Source organism: Galendromus occidentalis, unplaced genomic scaffold, assembly GCF_000255335.2.
Source record: "Galendromus occidentalis unplaced genomic scaffold, Mocc_1.1 scf7180000077517, whole genome shotgun sequence".
NCBI classification, from domain to species: Eukaryota; Metazoa; Arthropoda; class Arachnida; order Mesostigmata; family Phytoseiidae; genus Galendromus; species Galendromus occidentalis.
Genome location: NW_003805505.1, coordinates 460,441 through 482,233, shown reverse-complemented (window position 1 = coordinate 482,233; position 21,793 = coordinate 460,441). Strand labels below are relative to the sequence as shown.

The following is a 21,793-nucleotide window of genomic DNA, read 5'->3' as shown; positions in this document are numbered from 1 at the left end:
ACTGCGAAGAATTTCACACCCAAACTCTGGAGACCGAGGACGGAGGATCGCGCTGCCGGAAAGCCGACTCGAAAACGATCGGTGCGAAGGTTTACATCGATGCCTGGCTTGAATGTTATCTACTCGCTCTAGGTCAACAATCCAGGCGTCGCGATAGCACAAGCCTCAGTTCATTCTTGATAAGATATGATTCTCAATTGGAGGAAGGAAGCATTCTCATTCGGTTGGGTCCCATGCAGTCGCGAGATTTCCCGTGGTCGCTGAGATTCGGACGAACGGCGAACGTCAACCTGGTATTTACCGACCGGACACCAACCGGCTCCAAAACCGGTGAAGAGCCGAAATACTCGACAACATATTCAGCTGTTATCCATGTTGTCGTGATACACTGTGGGGAGATAGCGCAATCTGCGTAGATATCCCGTAGGAGGCGGTGTAAAGTTTGAGCGAAACCCCAACGTACATGCGACGAGACAATTCTATCTCTCCGTATATCTTCACTCAATACTCATTCATTGAGCCCTCAAACAAATTGTGGGTAGTGATGTGCCAAAAGATTTTCATGCTTCCGGAAAGGAGAGAGCGATCCATCATCCACGATAGGGATGATCTCCATCTCGAGTAAATGCGGGTTCCTGAATCGGACGTCTTCTGTCGAGTGGGTTACCTATGGAGTAGATATACGGGCTGATCTCCGATAGCGTATCACCCGGATAACCAGGGTCGGGGGTACCGATTCGGAACTCGCGATTTCTCGAACGACCGTTGCCTGATCTCGGTGCAGCCTCCCAATCGGGCAGCATCCGTGCGTCAATAGTTCGACACTCGCTGAGCATTCGAATACCTCGTCGATGTGCCCTGGATCCAACGCATCATTCCATCCTCCGGTTGGCCGATCTGACTTCACCTCAGATATGCGTTCTGGAAGGATGGAGTTCACGGAACGCCCTCCCGCCGGAAGCTCCAGAAACACCAAAGCTATAGGTATAGGGTGTTATTCGCGTGGGTGATTCCAGAGAAGGACAATGAAGGACGACTGGGAACAGGTGGGTCTGAAAGGGGGAGGGGGCTGAGGGAGCTTAAGCAGCGCCCAGATTATTCCTCCGTCTGTCTAGGGTATGCAAGCGTTTCGCCGAAGGGTGGAATCATCTGGAAACAGCCGACTGCGATCTAAATCGAGGGACGTGTCCCTTGCACGTTCGCCCGATAAGGAATCCGAGCGAGCGCTTACAGGGAGCGCAAGGGATCCTGAACGAGCTGATCTAGAATGCGATCTAGCTAATTTTATTGTATCGCAGAGTGGACTTACCGGTGCTATCACTGATAGTGGCGATAAAGATTTGGTCGACGAAGTTCCAGATGGATGGAAATGCGTCTCAAGTCCGTGGGGATTTCAGGTCTGATAAAATACTCGCCTCTCGCGAGGAGGATTTACAGAGAAGCGGGAGGAGCGCAAAAGAACTTCGACCGTCATACTCGTCACACCGGTCGCTGGTAACCGGGAACCCTCTCGCATCCCCGACTCGAGATCCCACCGAGTCCATCTTGAGGCTCAGGGGTATTCTGAACAAAAAACAGGTAATAAAATATAAGCATCAAAATCAGGGAACTTGTCGAGGATTCAGAATGGACTGAACTTTCGCGGGAAGGCTCCTCGATTCCGTAGTCTTCGATCCGCGATAACCGCTTTGTAGAATATCGACAACCATCCGTGATGGGCAGGAGGTGACGCTCGCGTTTACTCCATTGGTGTCCGCTAACAATCGAAGACCGACGCCGACGCATCGACTCACTCAGCTCTTACGTCGTTCACTGTAATCCACAGAACAGGTTCAACGGTGTTTCTCGAGACGAAATTTTATTGCCATTGTTCTGTAGGGCTGATCGACTATTTCGACCGGAATGAAGCTCGAGATGCGAGAAACTTCCCGCTGGAAGAGATTTTCGGATTTAGCGCGTGCCGATAAGGGTCTTGCCCCTGTCTGTGATTCGATCATCCAAAGATGCGATAGCCATATCTTCTACAAAATCGACAACTTGGTCGAGTCATCGGATCATCGTCAACACGGTCAAGTTTATCAATCGTGAACTCTTCCTAAGTAAGCTCGCAAGGACAAACCCGCGAACCAGACTTGATGAATAGTTCCACGCATGGTTCACCGGACGAAGCCACTGGAAACTCGCTCGGAGAAGGAGGCACTAGCTCTAAGAAGAGGACGCAGTGCGGTCGAGCAAAGAACCTCTGCGTAAGGTGGGTCAGGATTTTTCTTTGAGACGAACGGCAGTCGAAGTCAGGGCTTGAAGTAAATGGGCAGGCTTGTATCCCACTCGCTACCCAACGAAGCGTCAGCCCTTGAATATCAACAGTATCTCCGATGATTTCGGGCGCCCATCCTCATTTTGACTCCGAAGTGAATAATTCTCCGCATTAGCATCCTGGACGGTTGGAATCTCGGCATATGAAGTCGCCCGAAACAGGTGTTCATATGCTATTGGCTTCAAGTGGAGCCAAATTTTGTACTCACCTGTACAAAATTCGGTACACGAGTCTTTTGTACACGAACCTGCGGCTCAGGTCGTTCGGGACAGATTTCGGGGGCAGACTATGCGGCGATCGTTCCTGAATCACAGCTTAGTGCAAAGGCTCCCTCTGAAGGAGATTGCTGATTCCCGCTCGGGCTCGCGGCCCCTCCGAGCCATATGCGAACGGGAAAACAACCTCCATGCCGCAGAAGAGCCGCCGCGATGCTTTGTCTGGTCCGCATACGGCAGTGGAGACCAAGCTCCGGTTCTCGTACGTCTACTCCAAGATTAGCAGATTTATCTCGCACCACTGTCGTGATAAATGCGTCAATCAGAACGCCATTGCCTAAAACCGTCTCTCGTCCCGACGTTTACCAACAGCGAATCTACTCGTTCGAGAGCGACATTCTGCGGCCTGGTATCAGTGTCCAAGATGAGCTCAGGGAAAAAATGCACGAATACCGACCGAGTCCAGTTTTCGCTGCTCTACTCGAAAGAGAGACCCTCATATCATCTATGAGTCTGTGTCTCTCTTCTGTCTTATCACCAGCGCTAAAGATAAAACACAATCGCTATCAACAATGCCTCGTGGCGGTACTAGCGGCGGTGTTCTCCACCGGAGAAACCTTTCTCAAAGCGCCGATAAGGGATTACTCTCACGAACCTGCGCTAGATGCAGTTTTTCCTCGCTCGGCCGTTCACCGGACGGCTGCGTTGAAGACGACTGTTACGGCTCCCGAGTTCCGAGTGAAATTCGTTTTGAGTATTCGACCCGTGGCTGCTAACTCCTCCGGAAAATAGCTCTTTGGTGACGATGGTCTCCTTGGTGGCGAACGGGAGCCTCCCAGCTTCGGAATAGAGCGGACATCGCTGACCATTAGAGCCTATTTCGTCCGAGAGGAATAACTGGATGATAAAAGTTATTAAAATACGCCTCTCCTGTCTCGCCTTGTTCTTGTTCTAAGACAGCGACAAACACCTGAAACTCTTGTATGAAGCGTCAGTGTCACTCTACCTCAACAAGAATTGCCGTACACTGCCGCTCGCGAGACAGATCAGGGCGCTACCCTGTGATATCGTGCGGACGGTTTCTTATTCCTTGATAAGCAATCGGTGAGTGACCATCGTCGATATTGATGGACAATTCATATCATATATAATCGAATCAGCTGTGCGGTCCCTATCCTAATGTGCGCTACGTTGCCGTACCAAGAAGTTTCTCCTCCGGATCCGTCTCGAGAGTGGGCACGGTGAATTTCATCTGAGAATTCGGCTGTACACTTAAAACACACATCGACTGCATCAAGCATCGATGCTTCGAGTACATTTGCCAACTGACAGCTCGAGCCTGCGGAGACGTGATCGTTCCCAAAATCAGAAGGCTCGTTATCGCAGTGACACTCTCAAGCACCTACGGGGTGTCGAGATCAATGGAGAATCCTTCCCCTCCCCCGACGGGGTTCGCACCGCTCCGAGAGGGTGCATGCTGCAAGCTGGCCCCGCTCGTGGGTCGATCACAATGAACCCATTTCTCGGCAGGTCCGAGACGAGAGAACTAAGATATCACGAGCTCAGCGCTTCGCCGTTCGACTCCTTTTTCGCGGTATTTTCTGACGTCGGATCAGTTGATGACCGAATCGAGCCGATTGCCTTCAGCGCAGAAGCTGGTGAGCGAATTTGAGCCGGCGTCGTTTATTTTAGCTCGTTTAAATCAGAGATACACATATGGATATCTCGGGTACCGATATCTCGCAGTTTTCCCTTCATTCCAAGCTAGGTCTAGTTTTTGTTCTCGCTCGGTCGTTTCCGTATCAGCAAACGAATGACGCGATAGAGAATCCGTTTGTTTGACGCTGTTGACGGCGCAGTTATCGCGATAGGCTATCAGGATGTCGTGTCAAGAACAGAATAGGTTTTCTATTAACAGACTTGCTCTGTTTTCGTCTTTGCTTCCTGCCAAGCGCTCTTGGGCCATCAAGTTGGCCGACCGAGCGGCCGGCCTGCCTGCAGACAGAGCGGTCGCCCGACTTTGTGGAATGGCGAATGCCCATGGTGGCGAGCGCAGGCATTGTTTCAAGGAATGTGACCAATACGGCGGATGATTAATTCTGGAGCGGATTCGAGTGGAAGTCTCCGGCTTTCGGAGAAGACACCATGAACGAGAATCCGAGACGATGGCATCGACGTCGAGCATTGATGGTTAGCCGCTCGAGTTCGCCCGTTGTAGTCTGTTCCGGCGAAAGCGATAGCGCGGCATGAAAGTTGACACCTGCTGACCTCATCGTAGAATATTTCTCTTGTCATAAGGCAGGAATGTTCGACCGAATGAACGAGCAGCCGACCGAGCGATTGAGCGGGGGCTGTTGAACTCGAGATGCACATCGAGTTAAACTTGATTTTGTTCTCGTGAATTCCAGTCGAGATGGAGAAGCGCAACGAGTCGGACGAACATCCAATCTTGCTCCAGACGACCGTAGTTAACCCGAGCACCGGACTGCCCATCTGCACGTTGATCAAACTGCCTCCAGGAACGACAATCGAGAACCTGACCAACAGCTTCAAGAAAAAAAGCGTCGACGTGCGACCGACCTTGAAAAAAGAGGTCGTGGCCCTGACTCGTTTAGGATCTGCCAGCCTAGTCGCTGCTGCTGCTTCGGCCGCAACCGCTTCTGCGTCCTCCGCTCAAGAGAGCTCGGACGAAAGCGTTGAGGACGGCAAAGCAAACACAAGTGACGATTCGATGGACGGCGTGAACGTCTCATCATGTGTGAGTGACGACACAAGATCTGAAGCGGACCGTGATAATCTAGCGAGCCCGCCAAGCAGTCCGGGTGTAGCCACGATCCTTTCGCTTATTCCAGAGCCGCAGCGTGCCGGTTGCCACAACGGTCACAAGGCCACCATCCTGGGCGGACGTTACGTGCTGCAGAAAACCAACAGTCGAGCCCGGTTGACGGGACCATTTTTCTGCAATGCCTGTGGACTCCGCTTCGATTGGCACAGCAGCGCTCGGATGCACCTGAACTTCCACAACCGCGACTTCGAGGCTTGTGACAAGTGTCAAAAACGCACTTCGCCCGATAGCTGTGGATCTTCCACTGAGAAAACGGGCCGACCGCCCCGCTGCAACGTGTGCAACAAATCATTCTACTTGTGGAAAACGTATCTCGCTCACCAAGAAAAGCACAAAGATAAGGTGAAGTGCCCACTCTGTTGCAAATTTTTCCAAAGCCTCCACAACGTAGGCAGACATTACTACGATGAGCACAACGGCGTTCCCGTCGTATGCTCTCTCTGCGGCAACGGATATCGGGCCTTCAAACAGTATCAGAGCCATGTGGAAACCATGCACATGGGCGAAGAAGATGTCAAGGGAGCTCTCCAACCGAGCAACGACGACGCCATCAACTATTCGATCGATCTTCCGACCCTGCAACAGCTAGACCCTTCGATCCGGATTTTCTCCAGCGTCGAGCGCACTTGCCCAGTGCCGAATTGTGGCAGGATCTTCTCGACACAGCATACCATGCAACGGCACATTTATGATGTTCACTGCAATGAGCTCCTTCCGTGTGGACTCTGCGGCAACGCCTACAGGACTTACAGTCAATTCGAACGTCATTGTGAAGTTTTCCACGGAGAAAACTTCCGCGTTGAATTGCCCGTCGGAGAGATAAACGTTCCAGTGAAACGCAAGCGAGAGCGCGCCGCGGCCGAGAGCGAAAACGCTGGGAAAACTAAACGCCCGAAGAGCCGAGGGATCGACGCCGAAGTCTCGAGCTCTGAATCGAATCCACCCGACGAACCACTCGACATGACCGTGGTCAAACAGGAATTGTCCGACGACGTGATATTGCCGGACTAGGCCTTTGAGGTCAGGATTTTGATTGCTTCACGTCAGGAGACCCGATTGTAAATATCTGCGAAAGAGTCCATCTTCTTCATTATTCACTCACAGGAGTGATGGATATAATGGTTTCTCGACGGTTTCCCTCCTGGTAGGAGAGAAAATCGTCGACCGATCTCAAGGACGCGTACAAGGCGAAATGTCATGACACTGGAAAAGTCTGGCTACCTGGAGCGAGTTCTGTCGAATCATTCCTCCACAGCAATTCTCTCGAATCCTTGAAATGGTGTTCTCCTCCTACGAGGAGTCTGGAGTTCGTTTCAGTATCGAGACTTCTTCAATAAATCTGATGTTTCTCGGAGAGCTTCGTTCTCAGTCTCGGCACCGATCCAACAATGTGCGGAAGATCGCTGTCCAATAATAATTCTTCACGGTTCAAATTATCGGCAGATAGAAACAGGCTGGATGTGGGCTCATTCATCGATGTTCGTGTTTCGCCAGCGATTCGGGCACCCGAGGAATCTCGTAGGGGGATGGGGGACTTATTCTAGCGACTTTATTTTGAGCGGAGCTGATCCGATACGCCGGTTCCAGGACACTCCGACACTTCCTTCCGTCATCGATGCCAGGGGGCGACAGAAACATGAATTGCAGCTCGAGTACGTCTGTCGATCCTGATGTCGATGATATGAATGCGATAGCTGCGCCAAGGATTATCTTATCATTCCGAGGGCCAGACGAACTCTGTGTGAAGGGTCGGGGGTCAGAGCGAGGGGTCAAGTGCACATCTTGCGGGTTCGAGCCGGCATCCGGCAAGACGACGTGCCAAGCGTTCCCGCGCGCTCGTTGGGATCTGGAGATACCTTCAATATTCTTGTGTTGGCTAGCTGACAAGTCCATGTTTAGAGCATCTCACACTCACATCCGCTTCCGATGGTTCATCATCTCCCATCGAAATGAGCGGAGATTTTTAAAACGCATGTGCACAAAGGAATTCTGACCGGAGTCCATCGAGCGCTAGAGAGGAAGCCGACATGAACTTTCGGAAGTGTCTAGTCAGAACTCGAAAGCCTTGTTGCTTCTCAGATATCGTTTCTGTCCGCGGCGATTGACACTTTGCTTCCGTTTTTCACTGGGATGTGAACTACCGGAGACGACATCTCCAACCCTTGTCCTGACATCATCGTTCTCGTTGCTGTCAAATGTCGAGTTCTATGCGGAGATGAAAATGCGCGACCTCTCACGAAGTCTCGGAAAAATCAAGCCCTGGAAAATCGGAAATAGGGGCCCAGATTCCATGCCCCTTCGTATCGATGGGTTTCGGAATTGATTCCACGTCGCGATCTCTGTCAGGGCATGAATCACAACTGCTCAAGGCGCATTGGCTGCCTGACACGAACAAGGATGGTATTCTTCAGTAGTTTCGATCAGATGGACCATCCATAGCAGTCCAGGAGCGCAACCCTGACAGTCGTCAAGGAGCACCGGTCGTGCTCGCTGGAAACAGGCGCCGTACCGCATGCGGCAAGTCACGGTCTGTCTTCTGTCCAAGACTTTCCGCCTGGGTCGCGCGCGACAGTGGGGCGCGAAGGGAAGTTGCTATCCGCACACCCGTCACTTCGCTTGCCCTCGCATGAGTGAAAGAGCGTCTAGGAACGTCTTTTTAGCTCCACACGACCAGGTTCCCCGTTGTGTAGAATATGTTCAACTTGCTCGTGCTCCCGTTAGCCCTTGTGGGTGAGTTCTATTCTGAATTCCAATCTTGAAAATTTCACTCTGTGTCGAAGCAATCCCCCAGAAGGGTTCTAGGACGTCCCACGTCGGCTACGCTGCGATCGAGGCTGTAACGGAGGAAAGTATCGACGCCCTTTAGAGTGGGACGCGCAGCGTCGATCCTCTTGTGCTCGGTCATGTGTATGTTGTAGTGGAAGCCTCGATCCTGCGGAATCGTTCCTCGAGCTGTTTCCGTTACAGTGCCGGGACGTGGAATTCGAGAGTGCGTCTTATAACTTAATGAAAAAAAAATACCGCATGGGATCCTCGGATCCCGTTCCGGACCGCTTCGCAGAAGCTGGCGCCAATCATCAACGACTTGGTTATCTCGCGCGAGTCTCCGAATCTCAGGATCCATGGACGCGGAGCTGAATCGGTCTCTTGTTTCTGGGTCTTCAAAAACTTTTTCGGGCCGGAACGCACAGCCGAGACTTGACACCTCGGCTTGAAGAGAAAATGCCCCCAGGAGGATCAAGGTCGAGTACCTGCGCTTTCTTTGAGAATTTTCGGCTGGCAGCAGGGCCCAGAGCCCACGCCATGTCCCGCACGAGTGACATCGTATCTGCTCTTCAAGAGAGGAGAAAACCGTTCCTCAGTTCAGCCTCCTCGATATCTCTCACCGGAAGTCTGCTCAATCGTTCGGATTCATGCAGAAAGCTCATTTCGAGCTCATATGATGTGGAGCGCTGTTCGCTCGGGATCGAATTCCGTGATATTTTCCCGTCAAGGGACTGAAATCTTCGAGCATACGACGCAAACGGCGAGCAGAAGTGAATTCTTTGATGCAGCCTCTGTATTATATATGCCGCTTTCAGCGCGAACCTCGGCTCTGACTCTCGGTCGCTGGTACTCCGTTCCATGACAAAGTTTCTGTCGTATCGCGGACTTCGGACCGAGCTGTCTTCAGATCCAACGATGTTTCTAGTCGGATTGTCCAGCCGATCAAACCGATTCCAGATGGAATAATCCCAGGCTGCCAACGGAGGAGGGGACTTGATTACGCATCATGAGTCTCGCGACATCGCAGATCCCTTCTTCTTGACGTGAATATCCGTCTCTCGTAGCGCCATTCCGCGAAGCGTCCCGGCTTCAGTTCCGAAGCCTTCCTTGGCATCTATTCGTGAGGTGCGCAAATCCCATTCCGGAGCATCGGACACACGTTCCGCGATGCAAAGCAGACGCGGGCTCCTAACTAAGACGGCAAGACAAAAAAAAGTCAGAGCTACTAGCACTCCCTGGAAGCCAAGGCTGCGCGTCTCATTGTCAACAGGCACGAAGCTGCGAAGGGTTGCGGCGAATGTTCGGAACAAGACAACGAATGCTCACGCTGTGATCATTGTCAGCCGAAGACTTTTCTTACCACGACGGCGTCCAACATTTCGTTGCTAAATTCGTTTTCAAGGCACAGTGAGGAAGCGCCGCCGTGACAAGGAGCTTTTCTTTCCACTCAAACCATTACTACAGAAAGAACCGTTGATCTCGATCAGAGCGACAGGAAATTATTCCACTCCGCCAATTGATTTCAATCTCCTTATTTTCGCCGTTTTCCAGGGCTGGCGGAGGCCTTCCCCCAGGGGGGTCGGTTGAGTCATGCGACTCGTTGCTCCCTCGTCACATCCACACTGAACCTCAAGGACCCCGCGAATCACCGTACACATTTATCGCTTCTTCCTCGACCTATTCGAAAGAGAACTCCGTCCACGGCATTCAGGGTAGGTGAGCTTTCGCCTCGCGGAGAGCGATAAGCACACACGAAGATATGTTTTCGCATTAGCGGCCATATCAGATTAGTTAACCCATGCGATCCGAGGCCGTAGAACAGACCTGCAATCACGAAATTTTCTCATGGAGCGATAAAGGTATAACTAGCTTTGGTAACCACTGAACATATTCGAGAAATTCAAGGTCGAGAAACACGTGTTTCGTGAAGCTTCCGGCTGGTTTCACAGAACGTATGCGACAAGGAGCGTACGTTCCGTTCAACAGAATTATTTTTTATCCATTCGGATATTTCTTTCTGTTTTTTGGGTACATTCCAGCTCTCTCTCCCCTATAGAGCACTTCGAAACTTGCGCGAAGGGTTCACCCCGAAAGACCTTGTTTCCTGAGCCAACTCGCTTCGCACCTTTTCGTATTTAAAATCAATTTTTTTTCTGTCTTTTGCGATATAGTCCCGATCCTACGCGCCTACCCGAGGGCTAGAGCAGTATTGGCACAAGCCCGTCCCGGTATCAGAATCCAGAATCCATAGATTCGTTCAGCGTCCCCTCTCGACCCCCACGGAGGTTTCGCCAATGCGAAAATTAATGATTATCACCCTTTCCGACACATGCGAGAGTTCCGGCCGAGTTGCGAGAATTGGAGCATGCTTCGGAGTGTACAGATCAAGCATCAAAGTCAGCCGAGAACGTCCGCGGGATCTGTTTGACCCAAATCCATGTAATCATCACCACGGATATCTATATCTCGTCCGGGACGTAGCTGAACTCCATTTGAATAAATTGCGACAACGGTCTTAAGCTAATCCCCCGCAAGGCAGCGCTTCGCTTTTGCACTCTTGACTCTTCTGGAAGCCGAGGGAGCTCCCGAGGTGATAAGTCTGGCGATGATGTCATTTCCCATCAGAAAGCCCATATCTCTTTTCAGTTGAAATCGCCGGCTCAACTTTCAAAGGTTTCATTGTCGCTGCGATCGACCCCGATACCCACAAAAGGATTGGACGCTTCCAGGAAGTGACAGGAACGCAGCCACTCCCTTGCTCGGCAATAACTCACTCTGACGGTCAACTCAAGAAGCGGGTGAGCTTGTTGTGGGTTCCACCTAACGACATACCGAAGGGAAACGTCATCTTCATGGCGACTGTCGTCAAATCTTACAGCAATTATTACGCTGGCCTGATCGCGGCAGTGCCCATGTATAAGGCGATCGCTTGAACAAGGAAAACCGATGCCAAGCACGGAAAACCGGAGCTTGGCTCCGGAAGATAATAATGACGGCTATGGATTCTGACGACATAGGTAGATGCAGCAATTTCTAGGTATGAGAGAGTTCTAGGTAGACTAGGTAGATTCCGCGTTCAACTAACAGCAACCCTCAATACTCTACATGCAATCATTTCACGACGAATCACAGATGTTCATAGGTACATCTTCGAAAAAATAAACCGTTCCACGAAGGCTCTACGAAGTAAACAGCGCAATTGAGAAATATCATGACCGAGTATTGTCTCTAGATCAAGAAAGGCTCGTTCTGAAGACAGAGACCGGACCAATCATACTCATGAGGAGCGAATCTCGAAATCAATAGCTCGGGTATTCTTGACATACCAAGAACCGAGTTGCTTCTCATCTCAATGAAGAATTCTCGTCGTTCTTCATACCAATTTTATTTTTCCGCCTATGCACAGGTCGCCGAAAAGGCATCCTGGTGGATTATACATTTTCGTACATTTCGACGATATCCGTCGATATCGCTTATTTCCAGGAGTGTACACCGAGCCTCAACAGGAGCTGCCGCGTTGCATCGACTTTTGCGTCACGCGCAGAATATGAAACATAGAAATATATAGTCTCCAAATATATGCCCTCCGATCCGAAATAATGCCTAGAATGCCATCCTCGCCGATCACAAGATCTACACACGAAATTCCTCGCTCTCAACATACATACGAGAGATTTCACATTCGCAATCTCTCTCGCATTGTCGCTTTCCAGGTACGCGATCACCTTTGTATTCAGATACGTATATCGTGAAGAAGCTCGATACAAAATTCGGTCCCGTATGCACGTCATCGATTCACCAATGACCATCATCATCATCCCACCTACAATTGCCATTTACAAGAATATACTCCGACGAATTGCTCAGGCTTTGAGTTCAGAGCTCTGCCTCTTTTTGGGGACGGATGCCCTCGTCGGGAAGTTCTGCATGTATTACCCGTCGAACATTCACTCCGCACAAACACACCTGCGATCAGTCTCTCGATCCACTCAAAGAGTCGCATGCGCTCCATTGACCAGATTAAGTTCTAATTTTCAATTTGAACTAAGACCTCATTGGTATGAGATCGAATTGTCTAACATCCGGGACCCCTCACGCAGGAAGGGATGCTGTAGAGCTTGCTCGGCCGTGATCCTCGTGAACGGGTTTGGGTCAAGGAGCTTGTACAACAGGTCGAAGGCCACTCGATCGACATGTAGCCACGAGGGGTCCAAGCAAGCTCTGCGTTGCGGATTGTCGACTCCTCGCAGGCTGAGGCACAAAGCTGCCATATCCATGGGCTCCTTGCGAGAGGACGTCGTCAATTTCTTACCTGCAAAAGTTTCGAGCGTTCAGACGCATTCTCCCCTCCAGGACATTCTTCAGGTTCGACACTCGAGAAATCGAGCGTCGCTCCTCGGGAAGGCGACAGTCAATCGAGAGCGATGTATTGCGTACACTTACCGATAGCTTCGGCGGCCGCTTCGACCTTCACCGAACCTAGGAGGGTGATGACTTCGGCCAAGGCACTGAGGTCATCGTGTGCTCTGAAGAATGGATATCTCCCACTCAGGAGTGAGAGGTAAATCACAGCTGCAGACCATATATCGATTGCTGTGCTCTGGTTGCGGAACTTCATAAGAACTTCTGGTGCGCGAAATCCCGGTGTGCCGGCTCTAGGAGCCACCTCGGTCGGCCTCGAGAGACAGACGTTGCAAACCTGACGGAAAAGTTCAGAGATCAAGCTCTCGGGGTATTTTCGCAAATTCGAAAATCCTGCTCGGCGAGTAGGTAGATGGGTTCGTCTGACTCACCTCATTACGACCGAAGCAGAGACAGCGTTTAGACGTCAGGTGCGTGTCGGATCTACGACGTTCTAGTTTCACATTCGAAGGAATGGGAGTCGACACTCCTGGTCCTCTGAGTCCTCCCGTCAGCATTGTTCCCGGTGTAACTCCGTTCGAGACGCGTAGCGCTCCCGGAGTCATTTGCATCTGACAGATACGCTTAACTTTGCTTTCCTGCATTGAAAATACGATTGCCTTAGACAGGGTCCGACATCAGATGAGGAGATTGCTCGCTCAGCGGATCGACGCTGAACCGAGCACCCAGAGCAATAGATAAAATCGTCGGGCCTATGCCAAACATTCAATGTATTTACCAAGTTCTCTTGGTCGTTCCTCGCACGTTTTCTTCCCTGACTGTAGCCAAAGGCAGGGGAGAGACACTTGATTTCGTTTTCGATTTTCTCGGCGAGGCCGAAATCCACCAAGCAGTATCTGAGGAGAAGAAAATGGCCCATGAGATTAGATAGATAGAGCACCGGGAACTACGCTGAGTAATCGGGACCTGAATGAACTTACTGTTTCCGCTCTCTATTGTAAAGGAAATTGCTGGGCTTGATATCTCGATGAACTACTTTAAACTGATGAACCCTCGCTAATGCCTTCAGAAGGTTCCTCATGTATTCGCGAACCTCATTCACGCTGAGGAGTCGTACGTAGTCCTGCGGCAGAGGATAAATTATCCAGAGGCACAGATCACATATCACAGTTGAACGCTCTTCCTACGCGGTACCCATTCTTGATCTGATGCTTGTCGAAATCGTTTCTCTAGACTTACGGAAAATCTGTCGTGCGCGAAGAACGGCATAACGATCGCCACGTTTCCTTTATGCAAAAAGCAGGTTTTCAACTCCACCACGTTGTCCTTGCCTCTGGAAAGTCGCATGAGCAATCGGAAACTGAGTCTTCGAATAGATTGTCGCAATTATTTCCCGAGAAAATGCATAGGGGAATGTGCGCTTACCCGATGTCTTTGAGATATCGAAGTTCCTTCATGATTCTGCTCGGATGCGAAGTAGGTATAATGTACTTGAGCGCAAAATACCGGTCTGGCTGAGATTTGAGCCGAGCCTTGTAAACATATGAGAACGTGCCCTCGCCTATTCGCCCTTGGAGTTCCATGAACTGATGGACTTGCGGTATGTGTTGTTGAAGTCTGATCGCGTCTTCATCTTTCTCTGAGTTCGATTCTGATGCACTGCATGAAGAGTTTTTCGGATTAATTCCTCTCATATACGGAGAGCTCCCCCGCATGAGAGCAGGAGCCTCGTTTAAATTGTCACATGGTTGGAGGCATCCCTAGACGCCAAGAGGGGGGAACTCATTTTTCTCTTGGCACCAACCTGTACAGCTGAGAAGGCATTGCCGACTCCATGGTCCGTAACAAATTAATTTGCGAGAATGAACCAACGGACGTATTCGAATGATGTTGTTTCTTAAGCATACGATTTCTGTAACCATTGGTGGTTGCTTGAGCATCCCCTACGAACGAGGGAAAGGACGACAAACTCACTGAAGCTGTACGGGACAAGGCCTGCAAGGAGGAACGTAAAAAGCGTTATCGCGAGGAGAACACACTCTACGTATCCCGGAGGATTCCGTGTGGAAAACAGCGTGATTACAGTGGGAACGCGAAGGCGATCCGGGACGAGACGATCGCTCTCGAAGAGCATCGCAGACATTGCACCAGATCATACATCCTTGGATCATGGATTCCGATTTCCACATCGTCAAGGTATTTTCCGGCCCACAAGAGCCATTCCACCTTCGAACCCGAATCCGGAGGCCGGACGAGGTATTTGCCTCGATATAGAATGGTATGATATGCATCAGGAGGTTCGAACTCCGATGCGAGTCGCGCCAGATACATCGAAACGCTGATGGCTGCGTAACGAAGAATACTCGAGCAAGCACTGGGTGCATCTGACTCCATGATCGCGAGCGCCTCAGGGTCCCAAAAACCAGGGGGTAGTCGCTCTCAGAATGATCGGGTCAACGCTTACCATTGTGGTGGAGTCCCGGGTCGAGTTCGACAAAGTCGGGACCTAGGTTCACTCGAACAGTTCTTACATGGCGTGCCTTGCTGCCGCCGCAACCGAAAGCTCCCTTAAATCGCGGAGACTATTCGTTGGATGCAGGCTGGGGCTGGCGAATCGGAGGCTCCGCTACCCTTGCGCCATCCGCCACCGTCGTCGCGGCAACTGTTGCATCACTGGCACTGACAAGGTCCGGGCAGGATTTGGTTTTACGAGCAAGTGTGAGGGCAGAAACTGTAAAGCGATGAGAGGAACGAGCTCGAATGAATCCTAGCGACAGTGTACGGTTGGGGCTCGGATGACGAAGATAGAAAAACAAAGTTTCCGTGCGAATTCTCAGCCGAGCGATCAGCTTGCCCAGCGACTCAGACCATCCCCTCGGAAAAATTATTCTCCTCGGAGCCCACAGGGTGCGTGGGGGTAATGACGATTCAATGATTCTAGAAATCAGGACTCCCTGATTTACTTATTCGTGTCGCAATACTTCAGCGAGGAAGATCCCCGCACGAAGCTGGCAGAAAGCACCGAACTCGTCCTCCCCGTCAGCCGGCGCGTTCTCACCTGAGTCTGGCAGGCAAATAAGCGGCATTATTCGGTCAACTGGGTGACCACCATGTCGGATTCAAAACCAATCAAGATTCACATCCATACAACTTTTCTAAGAGATATTCAGAGCGGACGCGTACGCCCGCTCCTCCAACAGGAACGCTCGAGGAGATACTCGGGACATATTCGATCGGTCAATATCGTATTCAAGGGCTCCTCTTGACCAAGGAGATCCTTCTGCCTCGGGGGCAGAGGAACCAACTCCAGTCTTGCATTTCTGCTCCGCGTCAGCGAGCGGTGCAATCATCCGGCTGCCGAGTTCTTACGATCAAACGTAATGAACTTTTGGAAATGATATTTTCTCGATGGGTGGAGCAGCTCGCAAAGGGGTGAACCTAAAACTCTCAAAAGGAAGCGCGAGTGCGAAGAGGGGCAGGGGGACTTAGGGGAAGGTAGGAGGAAAAGGTAGAAGAGCCATAGGAAGAAATGCGTTGACGCACTACCCACAAAAGTGGAAAATTCAACTGGAGTGTGGGGCACATGTACATGATACCCACTGAAAAAAACCTATGGCTCTTTACCTGAAGGGAGAGAGCGGATAGTGGTGGACTTGACGAGTTTAGGATCGTTCGTTGAAGGGAAGACATGATGAGGAAGGGCATTCTGGAAAGAGGAAAAAGACTGAATCAGTGTGCCGTTATCTCCCTCCCAGAGAACAACAAAGAACATTGGATTCCAAGCCACGGCGACCTCCGGGACGTCTATCTCCCTCGCTTCTATCCCTTTCAAGGTCTCCATCTCCCGAGAGATGAGCTCACGAGGCTTGCGATCTGAAGACCCCGAGAACGTAGCCGTAAAATGGGGTGTGGGATTCCCTCGAAATCGGGTTAACCACGCGACTCCTCATCCTACTGATAAGGAGGAGCTCCAAATTATCGCTCTAGGACTTGAGAAGGATCATGTTGCTGATGACAGTTATGACTGATGCATACGCTTCCTCACAAACTTGTCCAACACTCGACCAACTTGATCTCCGTTTGCGGTTCGCGCAATCTCTGATGGACACACAGGAGATTGCCCTTCTCGTGCATCCCCCAGGATCTCTCGGGATCCAGACGAACTTCTTCAACCACGGCCTCGATTAAGTCGAGTAAGTCCGAAAGCATCAGGACCGACCGTCTACCACGAACGAAAAGGGGAGGTAAGTCCCGAGTCCCGTTAGAGCCAAAAGATCGAGTTCTTATGGCTCAAGTTCCGCATTCCGGCACCAAGAGAGTCCAAAGAATGGATTTTCCTCCTTCTATCCGTTTTCGGCGACGGATGCTGCGGGAAAAGTTCGGGCGAGTATCGCTCCCGACGAGCTTTTGGGGCTTCCGCTCGAGACGGGTGGCTCTTCAAGGGGTGCGATAATCGTGGCATGCAGACATTCATCAAGTTCCGCCGGTAGTTTTCTGGTTTCCACCGACTTACGAGGAAATACAAAGAGCGAGAGCAGAGATTGCGACGGGAGTACTGGGACGGCAAGTAGTCGCTTAGGGAAACCGCGTTTTGCAGCTGGAAGCGTTTGGAACTTCTCGAAGAACAACGCGTGGCCCCTCCCTCTGTTCGAATATCCTAGTAGTATCGAGACCTGAGCTGTGGAAGCGACCCATTTGTTCCGAATTCGTATCAGGCAGAGATCATCATCAGCGCCGCCATATTTTCTCGTACGGAACTTTTCTTCGAGTTTTGTGTGCTGTGTACCTCCGGAAGATCACGGCCTCTTCTCGAGCCTCCTTCTGTCTCGGTTGACATGTTTTTGAGCTGACACTTCGGACGTTTGACATGTGTGCGCGAGCTTGCTGTCATAGCCTTCGTGGTTTGCGAATCTCATTTTCATAAACAACGCAATCGGCTCAGCTGATCGAAGTCGCTCTGAGTTATAAACACGGGCAGCGTCCCGTGCGTTCAAGTCGGCTGACAGCCATTTCCAGAACCGCAAACACATCGATATCTGCGGGGAGCTCTGACCGGAAAAGGAAGAAGATGAAGCCGGAAAGGTAAGATCTCGAATTTATCGTCGCTCAAATCTTCGGGGGGCTTCATGTTTGTTTTGAGGATAGATGCTCTCTCTGAGGGTTCGAGGCCTCCCTCTCTCCCGCTGATCACGTGATCGGAGACGTCCTGCCCGGAAGGCTGAGAGACACGCAGGGTAAGCCCCGAGCACTCTGATCACCCTGTGATTCAACTAAAGCCATTCGTTCGCTTCTCGCATTATACCGCTCAGCGATGATTGCTTTGTCGAGAGTTCTACCCTCGGTGGCCGCGCGCGGTTTAGTCCGCTACAAACACGGCAGCACTTCTCGTCTGACGACTTTCAACTATCTGAAGCGACTCCCTCAACCGAGCGACAAGTGCATCGCGACTTATGTTTGGATCGATGGTACGGGCGAGCATTTGAGAAATAAGGCACGAACCCTGAACTTCATCCCCAGCCGTCTCGACCAGCTCCCCGAATGGAATTACGACGGCTCCTCGACCTACCAGGCCCGCGGAGGGAACTCCGACACTTTCATGCGACCTGTAGCCATGTACGAAGACCCCTTCTTGCCGAAAAGTCAGAACAAACTCGTATTGTGCGACACTTACCTCCCGGACGGATCTCCGACCCCGAGCAACCGCAGGAACAGCTGTGCCGAGGCCATGGAGAAAGTGAGCGACCAGGACCCCTGGTTTGGCATCGAACAGGAATATACGTTCCTGGATCTGCATGGTAGGCCTTACGGATGGCCGGAGGGGGGTTACCCCGCACCTCAGGGTCCGTACTATTGCGGTGTCGGATACGGTAGGGTCACCGGTCGGGATGTCGTCGACGTGCACTATCGGGCGTGTCTGTTCGCTGGAATCAACATATCCGGTACGAACGCCGAGGTGATGCTCTCTCAGTGGGAGTATCAAGTCACTTCGAAAGGAGTCGCGGCGCCCGATGAGCTTTGGATGTCTCGGTATCTTCTGCAGAGAGTGGCGGAAGACTACGGAATCGTAGTGACGTTCGACCCGAAACCCATGGCCGGGGATTGGAATGGAGCCGGGGGCCACGTCAATTTCTCGACTGAGGCCATGCGAGCCGAGGGGGGAATGGCCGTCATCGAACAGGCGATCGAGAAGCTTTCGAAGAGACACAAAACCCATATCACGAACTACGATCCCAAGCTAGGAAAGGACAATGAGCGACGTCTGACTGGAGCTCACGAGACTTCGTCAATTCACGAGTTTTCGTCCGGAGTCGCGAACCGAGGGTGCTCCGTTCGGATTCCCCGAGCCTGCGCCGATGCCGGCAAAGGTTACCTGGAAGACCGCCGACCAGCGTCCAACATGGATCCTTACGTCGTCACGGATCTCCTGGTGCGCACGTGCCTCCTGGACGAGACGGACTGAGAGATTCGGATCAGCTCCGGGATCGACGATGGGGAGGGAGGGGGGACAGCGATGACAAAATAAACCGGGGGTGCGCCGTCTGGATCGACCGATGTCTTTCTACAGTGTCTTACCGCGCGCATAGGATTCTAGTCCTCGTCGCTTTCTCTATACACACGCATCGAATCGAACGAAAAGTTGTTCTCGAACTCCCGCCGACCCATCTCGAGCGAGGATGATTGAGTTGCACATCAAGCCATCTAATCAAATGTGATGAATGTTCACGCTGGTACACCCTGATGTATTGAGAGGTGCGGATTTGATGTATCCAGATCGGATCTGATAGAATAGCGATCCTGGCGGAAGCAACGTGACGTAAATAAGGTCTTCGATTATACTCTATGTACGGGAAAACTCTCTGAAATCTCTGTGATGAGCTGCATATGTTATACGTATACCGTGAACGATTCGAATAATGGTTGCTTTTTAAGTAGGGGTCCGATTACCTGATTTTAAAATGGTACAATTTATTCAATGCCATATCCATAACTGTCTGAATATCAATGTGATTCTCATATCTGACGTGAAATATCATGTCGAATAGCAGGATACTCGTCTTAAGCGGCAGCGGCTCTGTCGACCATTTGGTCAAGGCGGAGCCTGTGGATATCCGTGCCGCTTCGAACTCATCACAGGAACTTTCTTATCGCTATATGCTCAGGGGAAATCTTCCTCAGAGCTTTTGATCGGTAACCACTGTAAATAAATGAAATATCTGAATTCGAAAGGACTTGATTCGATCATTGACGTGTTGTGGGTGGGATGTTTCCAACTTCGTGTGGAAACGAATCTCTGAACCATTCAAGGGTCCCAAGACCTTACGCTGGGTCTCGAAGCTCGGACTTTCCCCTAGTCTTTGTTCAGCGATCACAGACAGCTGAACCAGTTTCAATGAGTAGGTCCCCATCCGGGCTCGTTCAGGGATGTAAAAGCTGAATCTCACGGTCTATCAATGACGCCCAAGACTTGACATTCCTCCCTGATCTGTTGTTGAGAAAGTGAAGAGAACGGAGTCCTCGTTCAAGGAAAAAGCCTAGCGATTTATGCAATATCCTCTTCTTCCCCCCTCAGGGCCAAAACCCCGAAGACTCAGAGCTCGACATCACGGATGACGCAGCGCATCCGGAAGAAAACCCCTCTCCCTCCCTCGGAATCCGCATCTCTCAGCGGTATACTGAGAGCTGCGAATAAATCTTCGAAAGATAAAGTCGGGATCTCAGATCGGAGGAGTGAGGATAACATACTCAGTTACATCAAATGCATCATGTACACCTTCGGCGATGTCCAGGAACCGCTGGATACGACAGCGAAGGCTGTTTCGGACGGATTGTTCACACAGATGAAGCTTGTGTATCGGTGAGATTATTCGTATGTTCCTATCGAATTCGGGTTCGCGAGCCATGTCTCCACCATTATCTAGGGCTTCTACATTGATTCATCGATTTCATTTGCAGGATTGCCGCGGCGGCACAGGATCTTCGGAGAAAGAACAAAGAAGATTCGGTCATTGAAGTCATCGACGTGGTTTCAGCTTACAGTCACAACTTCCCCTTACTCTTCAGAGTCTACAAGTGAGTTATCGCTCCTGTCACTCGCGCTTGCTCACCGTGCCGGATCGGCGGACGGGAGTTCTCTATCATTGGGAACGACTTCATGGGAATACTCAAACTCGTTCCCTCTCCAGGAGACTTCTGAATAGATCGGAAGCGAGAAAAGCTACCAGGGACATCCTGCAAAGTGGCGTGGGCGATAAAGTTTTAGGTGAATTGAAGGACGCCCTGGAACAAGTCCACTCGGGCCACTCGGACGAGCTTTCCGATCCCGCCCTCGTCGATCCTCTTTATCAGGTAGATGATAATTATTAGGAGTAGTCCGATGCGTCGAGAATCGGAGTCCACTTATCATGTGCGAACGGATGCTCGTACTTACGGCACGAACGCTTCTCGCAGAATCGCCTCGTGAAAATGGACGAGAGGACGCGGGAAATGGATCAGAAGGAGTACCTCTCGTTCCACAAAGCTCGTTCGACTTCGTTCTCGTCATCGGCTCCGGCGAGGAGAATGTTCCTGGATTTGCTCACGAAGAATCGCTGCGCCTCGAATTTGAGTCCGTCAGCGATTGAGCTCTTGACGACGATCGCCTACGAGATCTCGGCGAGAATCTCGGAGGTTGCCGTCCAAATTCGCGCCGGACGCGAGAAGGTGAGGATGTGATCCAGAGTTTCGGTTCATGATCGATTCGAGCGATGACGTCGAGCTTGTTTCGCTCCCGCTAATATCACACTTCTCCTTCAGCCTTCCCCGAAATTTAGTAAGCCCAAATTTCGGAACCCGATTTTCTGCGAGGGGGGTCCCAATACGCAGGAGCTGATTCCGCAGATCTTGTTGAGACGATACAATCAGTACGGGTTGGACCCGGACGATATACGCCAGGCGGTACAGAAACTCATGGAAGAAACTTCATCTTCCGCATCACATCCGATAAAAGACATGAGGAATGTTCGGCTGTTCTAAAAAGTCATCCCCACGCTCAGTATGAGCAGACTCTAAGTGATCTCCTCCTCTGGTGCCCCTCTCTTTATCTCGAACGAGCTCCTGATCTCACAATCCACATGATATTCTTCGAAGCGGAGGGACGATCCGAAGAAAAGCGTAAATACCCGGAAACTTGTAAATACGGACCGCATTCCTCCAGAGGACGAATATTGTTGTTGCGGCCCTGAATACCTGACCGGGCAGGGAACGTGTAGCAATAAAGAGGAAGGAACCTTATGAAACCATAATTTTTCC

General features: G+C 51.1%; 5 protein-coding genes across 5 annotated transcripts; 4 read left to right on the top strand and 1 right to left on the bottom strand.

Annotated features, from left to right (window-relative positions):
- Positions 1–4,683: 4,683 nt before the first annotated feature.
- LOC100898658 (zinc finger protein 497-like) lies at positions 4,684–6,721 on the top strand. The gene has a single exon (XM_003747399.3). It carries the CDS (start codon positions 4,946–4,948, stop codon positions 6,386–6,388), a length of 1,443 nt encoding a protein of 480 aa, XP_003747447.1. The 5' UTR covers positions 4,684–4,945; the 3' UTR covers positions 6,389–6,721.
- Positions 6,722–8,070: 1,349 nt separating this feature from the next.
- LOC100898517 (putative defense protein 1) lies at positions 8,071–11,350 on the top strand. The gene is made up of 4 exons (XM_018641020.1): positions 8,071–8,107; positions 9,487–9,550; positions 9,695–9,855; positions 10,790–11,350. The coding sequence occupies exons 1-4, from the start codon at positions 8,071–8,073 to the stop codon at positions 11,074–11,076; spliced, it is 549 nt and encodes a 182-aa protein (XP_018496536.1). The 3' UTR covers positions 11,077–11,350.
- An 845-nt stretch (positions 11,351–12,195) lies between these two features.
- On the bottom strand, positions 12,196–14,434 carry LOC100898372 (cell division cycle 7-related protein kinase). Its single transcript, XM_003747397.1, has 8 exons — positions 14,310–14,434; positions 13,931–14,164; positions 13,745–13,838; positions 13,486–13,628; positions 13,284–13,401; positions 12,937–13,143; positions 12,587–12,842; positions 12,196–12,455 (listed from the first exon to the last, which is right to left on the bottom strand). The coding sequence occupies exons 1-8, from the start codon at positions 14,408–14,410 to the stop codon at positions 12,196–12,198; spliced, it is 1,413 nt and encodes a 470-aa protein (XP_003747445.1). The 5' UTR covers positions 14,411–14,434.
- A 3,372-nt stretch (positions 14,435–17,806) lies between these two features.
- Positions 17,807–19,209, top strand: LOC100898223 (glutamine synthetase 1, mitochondrial-like). The gene has a single exon (XM_003747396.2). The coding sequence runs from the start codon at positions 17,817–17,819 to the stop codon at positions 18,963–18,965; it is 1,149 nt and encodes a 382-aa protein (XP_003747444.1). The 5' UTR covers positions 17,807–17,816; the 3' UTR covers positions 18,966–19,209.
- Positions 19,210–20,112: 903 nt separating this feature from the next.
- Positions 20,113–21,517, top strand: Spt3 (Transcription initiation protein Spt3). The gene is made up of 5 exons (XM_003747395.1): positions 20,113–20,360; positions 20,459–20,575; positions 20,689–20,851; positions 20,954–21,205; positions 21,299–21,517. The coding sequence occupies exons 1-5, from the start codon at positions 20,113–20,115 to the stop codon at positions 21,515–21,517; spliced, it is 999 nt and encodes a 332-aa protein (XP_003747443.1).
- Positions 21,518–21,793: the final 276 nt, after the last annotated feature.

Coding starts and splice junctions, on each gene's coding strand:
- LOC100898658 (XM_003747399.3), top strand. CDS start 4,946: ATGGAGAAGCGCAACGAGTCGGACGAACATCCAATCTTGCTCCAGACG.
- LOC100898517 (XM_018641020.1), top strand. CDS start 8,071: ATGTTCAACTTGCTCGTGCTCCCGTTAGCCCTTGTGG. Junction 8,108..9,486: donor GCTCCCGTTAGCCCTTGTGG/GTGAGTTCTATT, acceptor GATCATTGTCAG/CCGAAGACTTTTCTTACCAC. Junction 9,551..9,694: donor AAATTCGTTTTCAAGGCACA/GTGAGGAAGCGC, acceptor GCCGTTTTCCAG/GGCTGGCGGAGGCCTTCCCC.
- LOC100898372 (XM_003747397.1), bottom strand. CDS start 14,410: ATGCTTAAGAAACAACATCATTCGAATACGTCCGTTGGTTCATTCTCG. Junction 14,165..14,309: donor ATGCCTTCTCAGCTGTACAG/GTTGGTGCCAAG, acceptor CTCTTCATGCAG/TGCATCAGAATCGAACTCAG. Junction 13,144..13,283: donor GGAACGACCAAGAGAACTTG/GTAAATACATTG, acceptor TTTTCAATGCAG/GAAAGCAAAGTTAAGCGTAT.
- LOC100898223 (XM_003747396.2), top strand. CDS start 17,817: ATGATTGCTTTGTCGAGAGTTCTACCCTCGGTGGCCGCGCGCGGTTTA.
- Spt3 (XM_003747395.1), top strand. CDS start 20,113: ATGACGCAGCGCATCCGGAAGAAAACCCCTCTCCCTCCCTCGGAATCC. Junction 20,852..20,953: donor TCGTCGATCCTCTTTATCAG/GTAGATGATAAT, acceptor CGCTTCTCGCAG/AATCGCCTCGTGAAAATGGA. Junction 21,206..21,298: donor TTCGCGCCGGACGCGAGAAG/GTGAGGATGTGA, acceptor CTTCTCCTTCAG/CCTTCCCCGAAATTTAGTAA.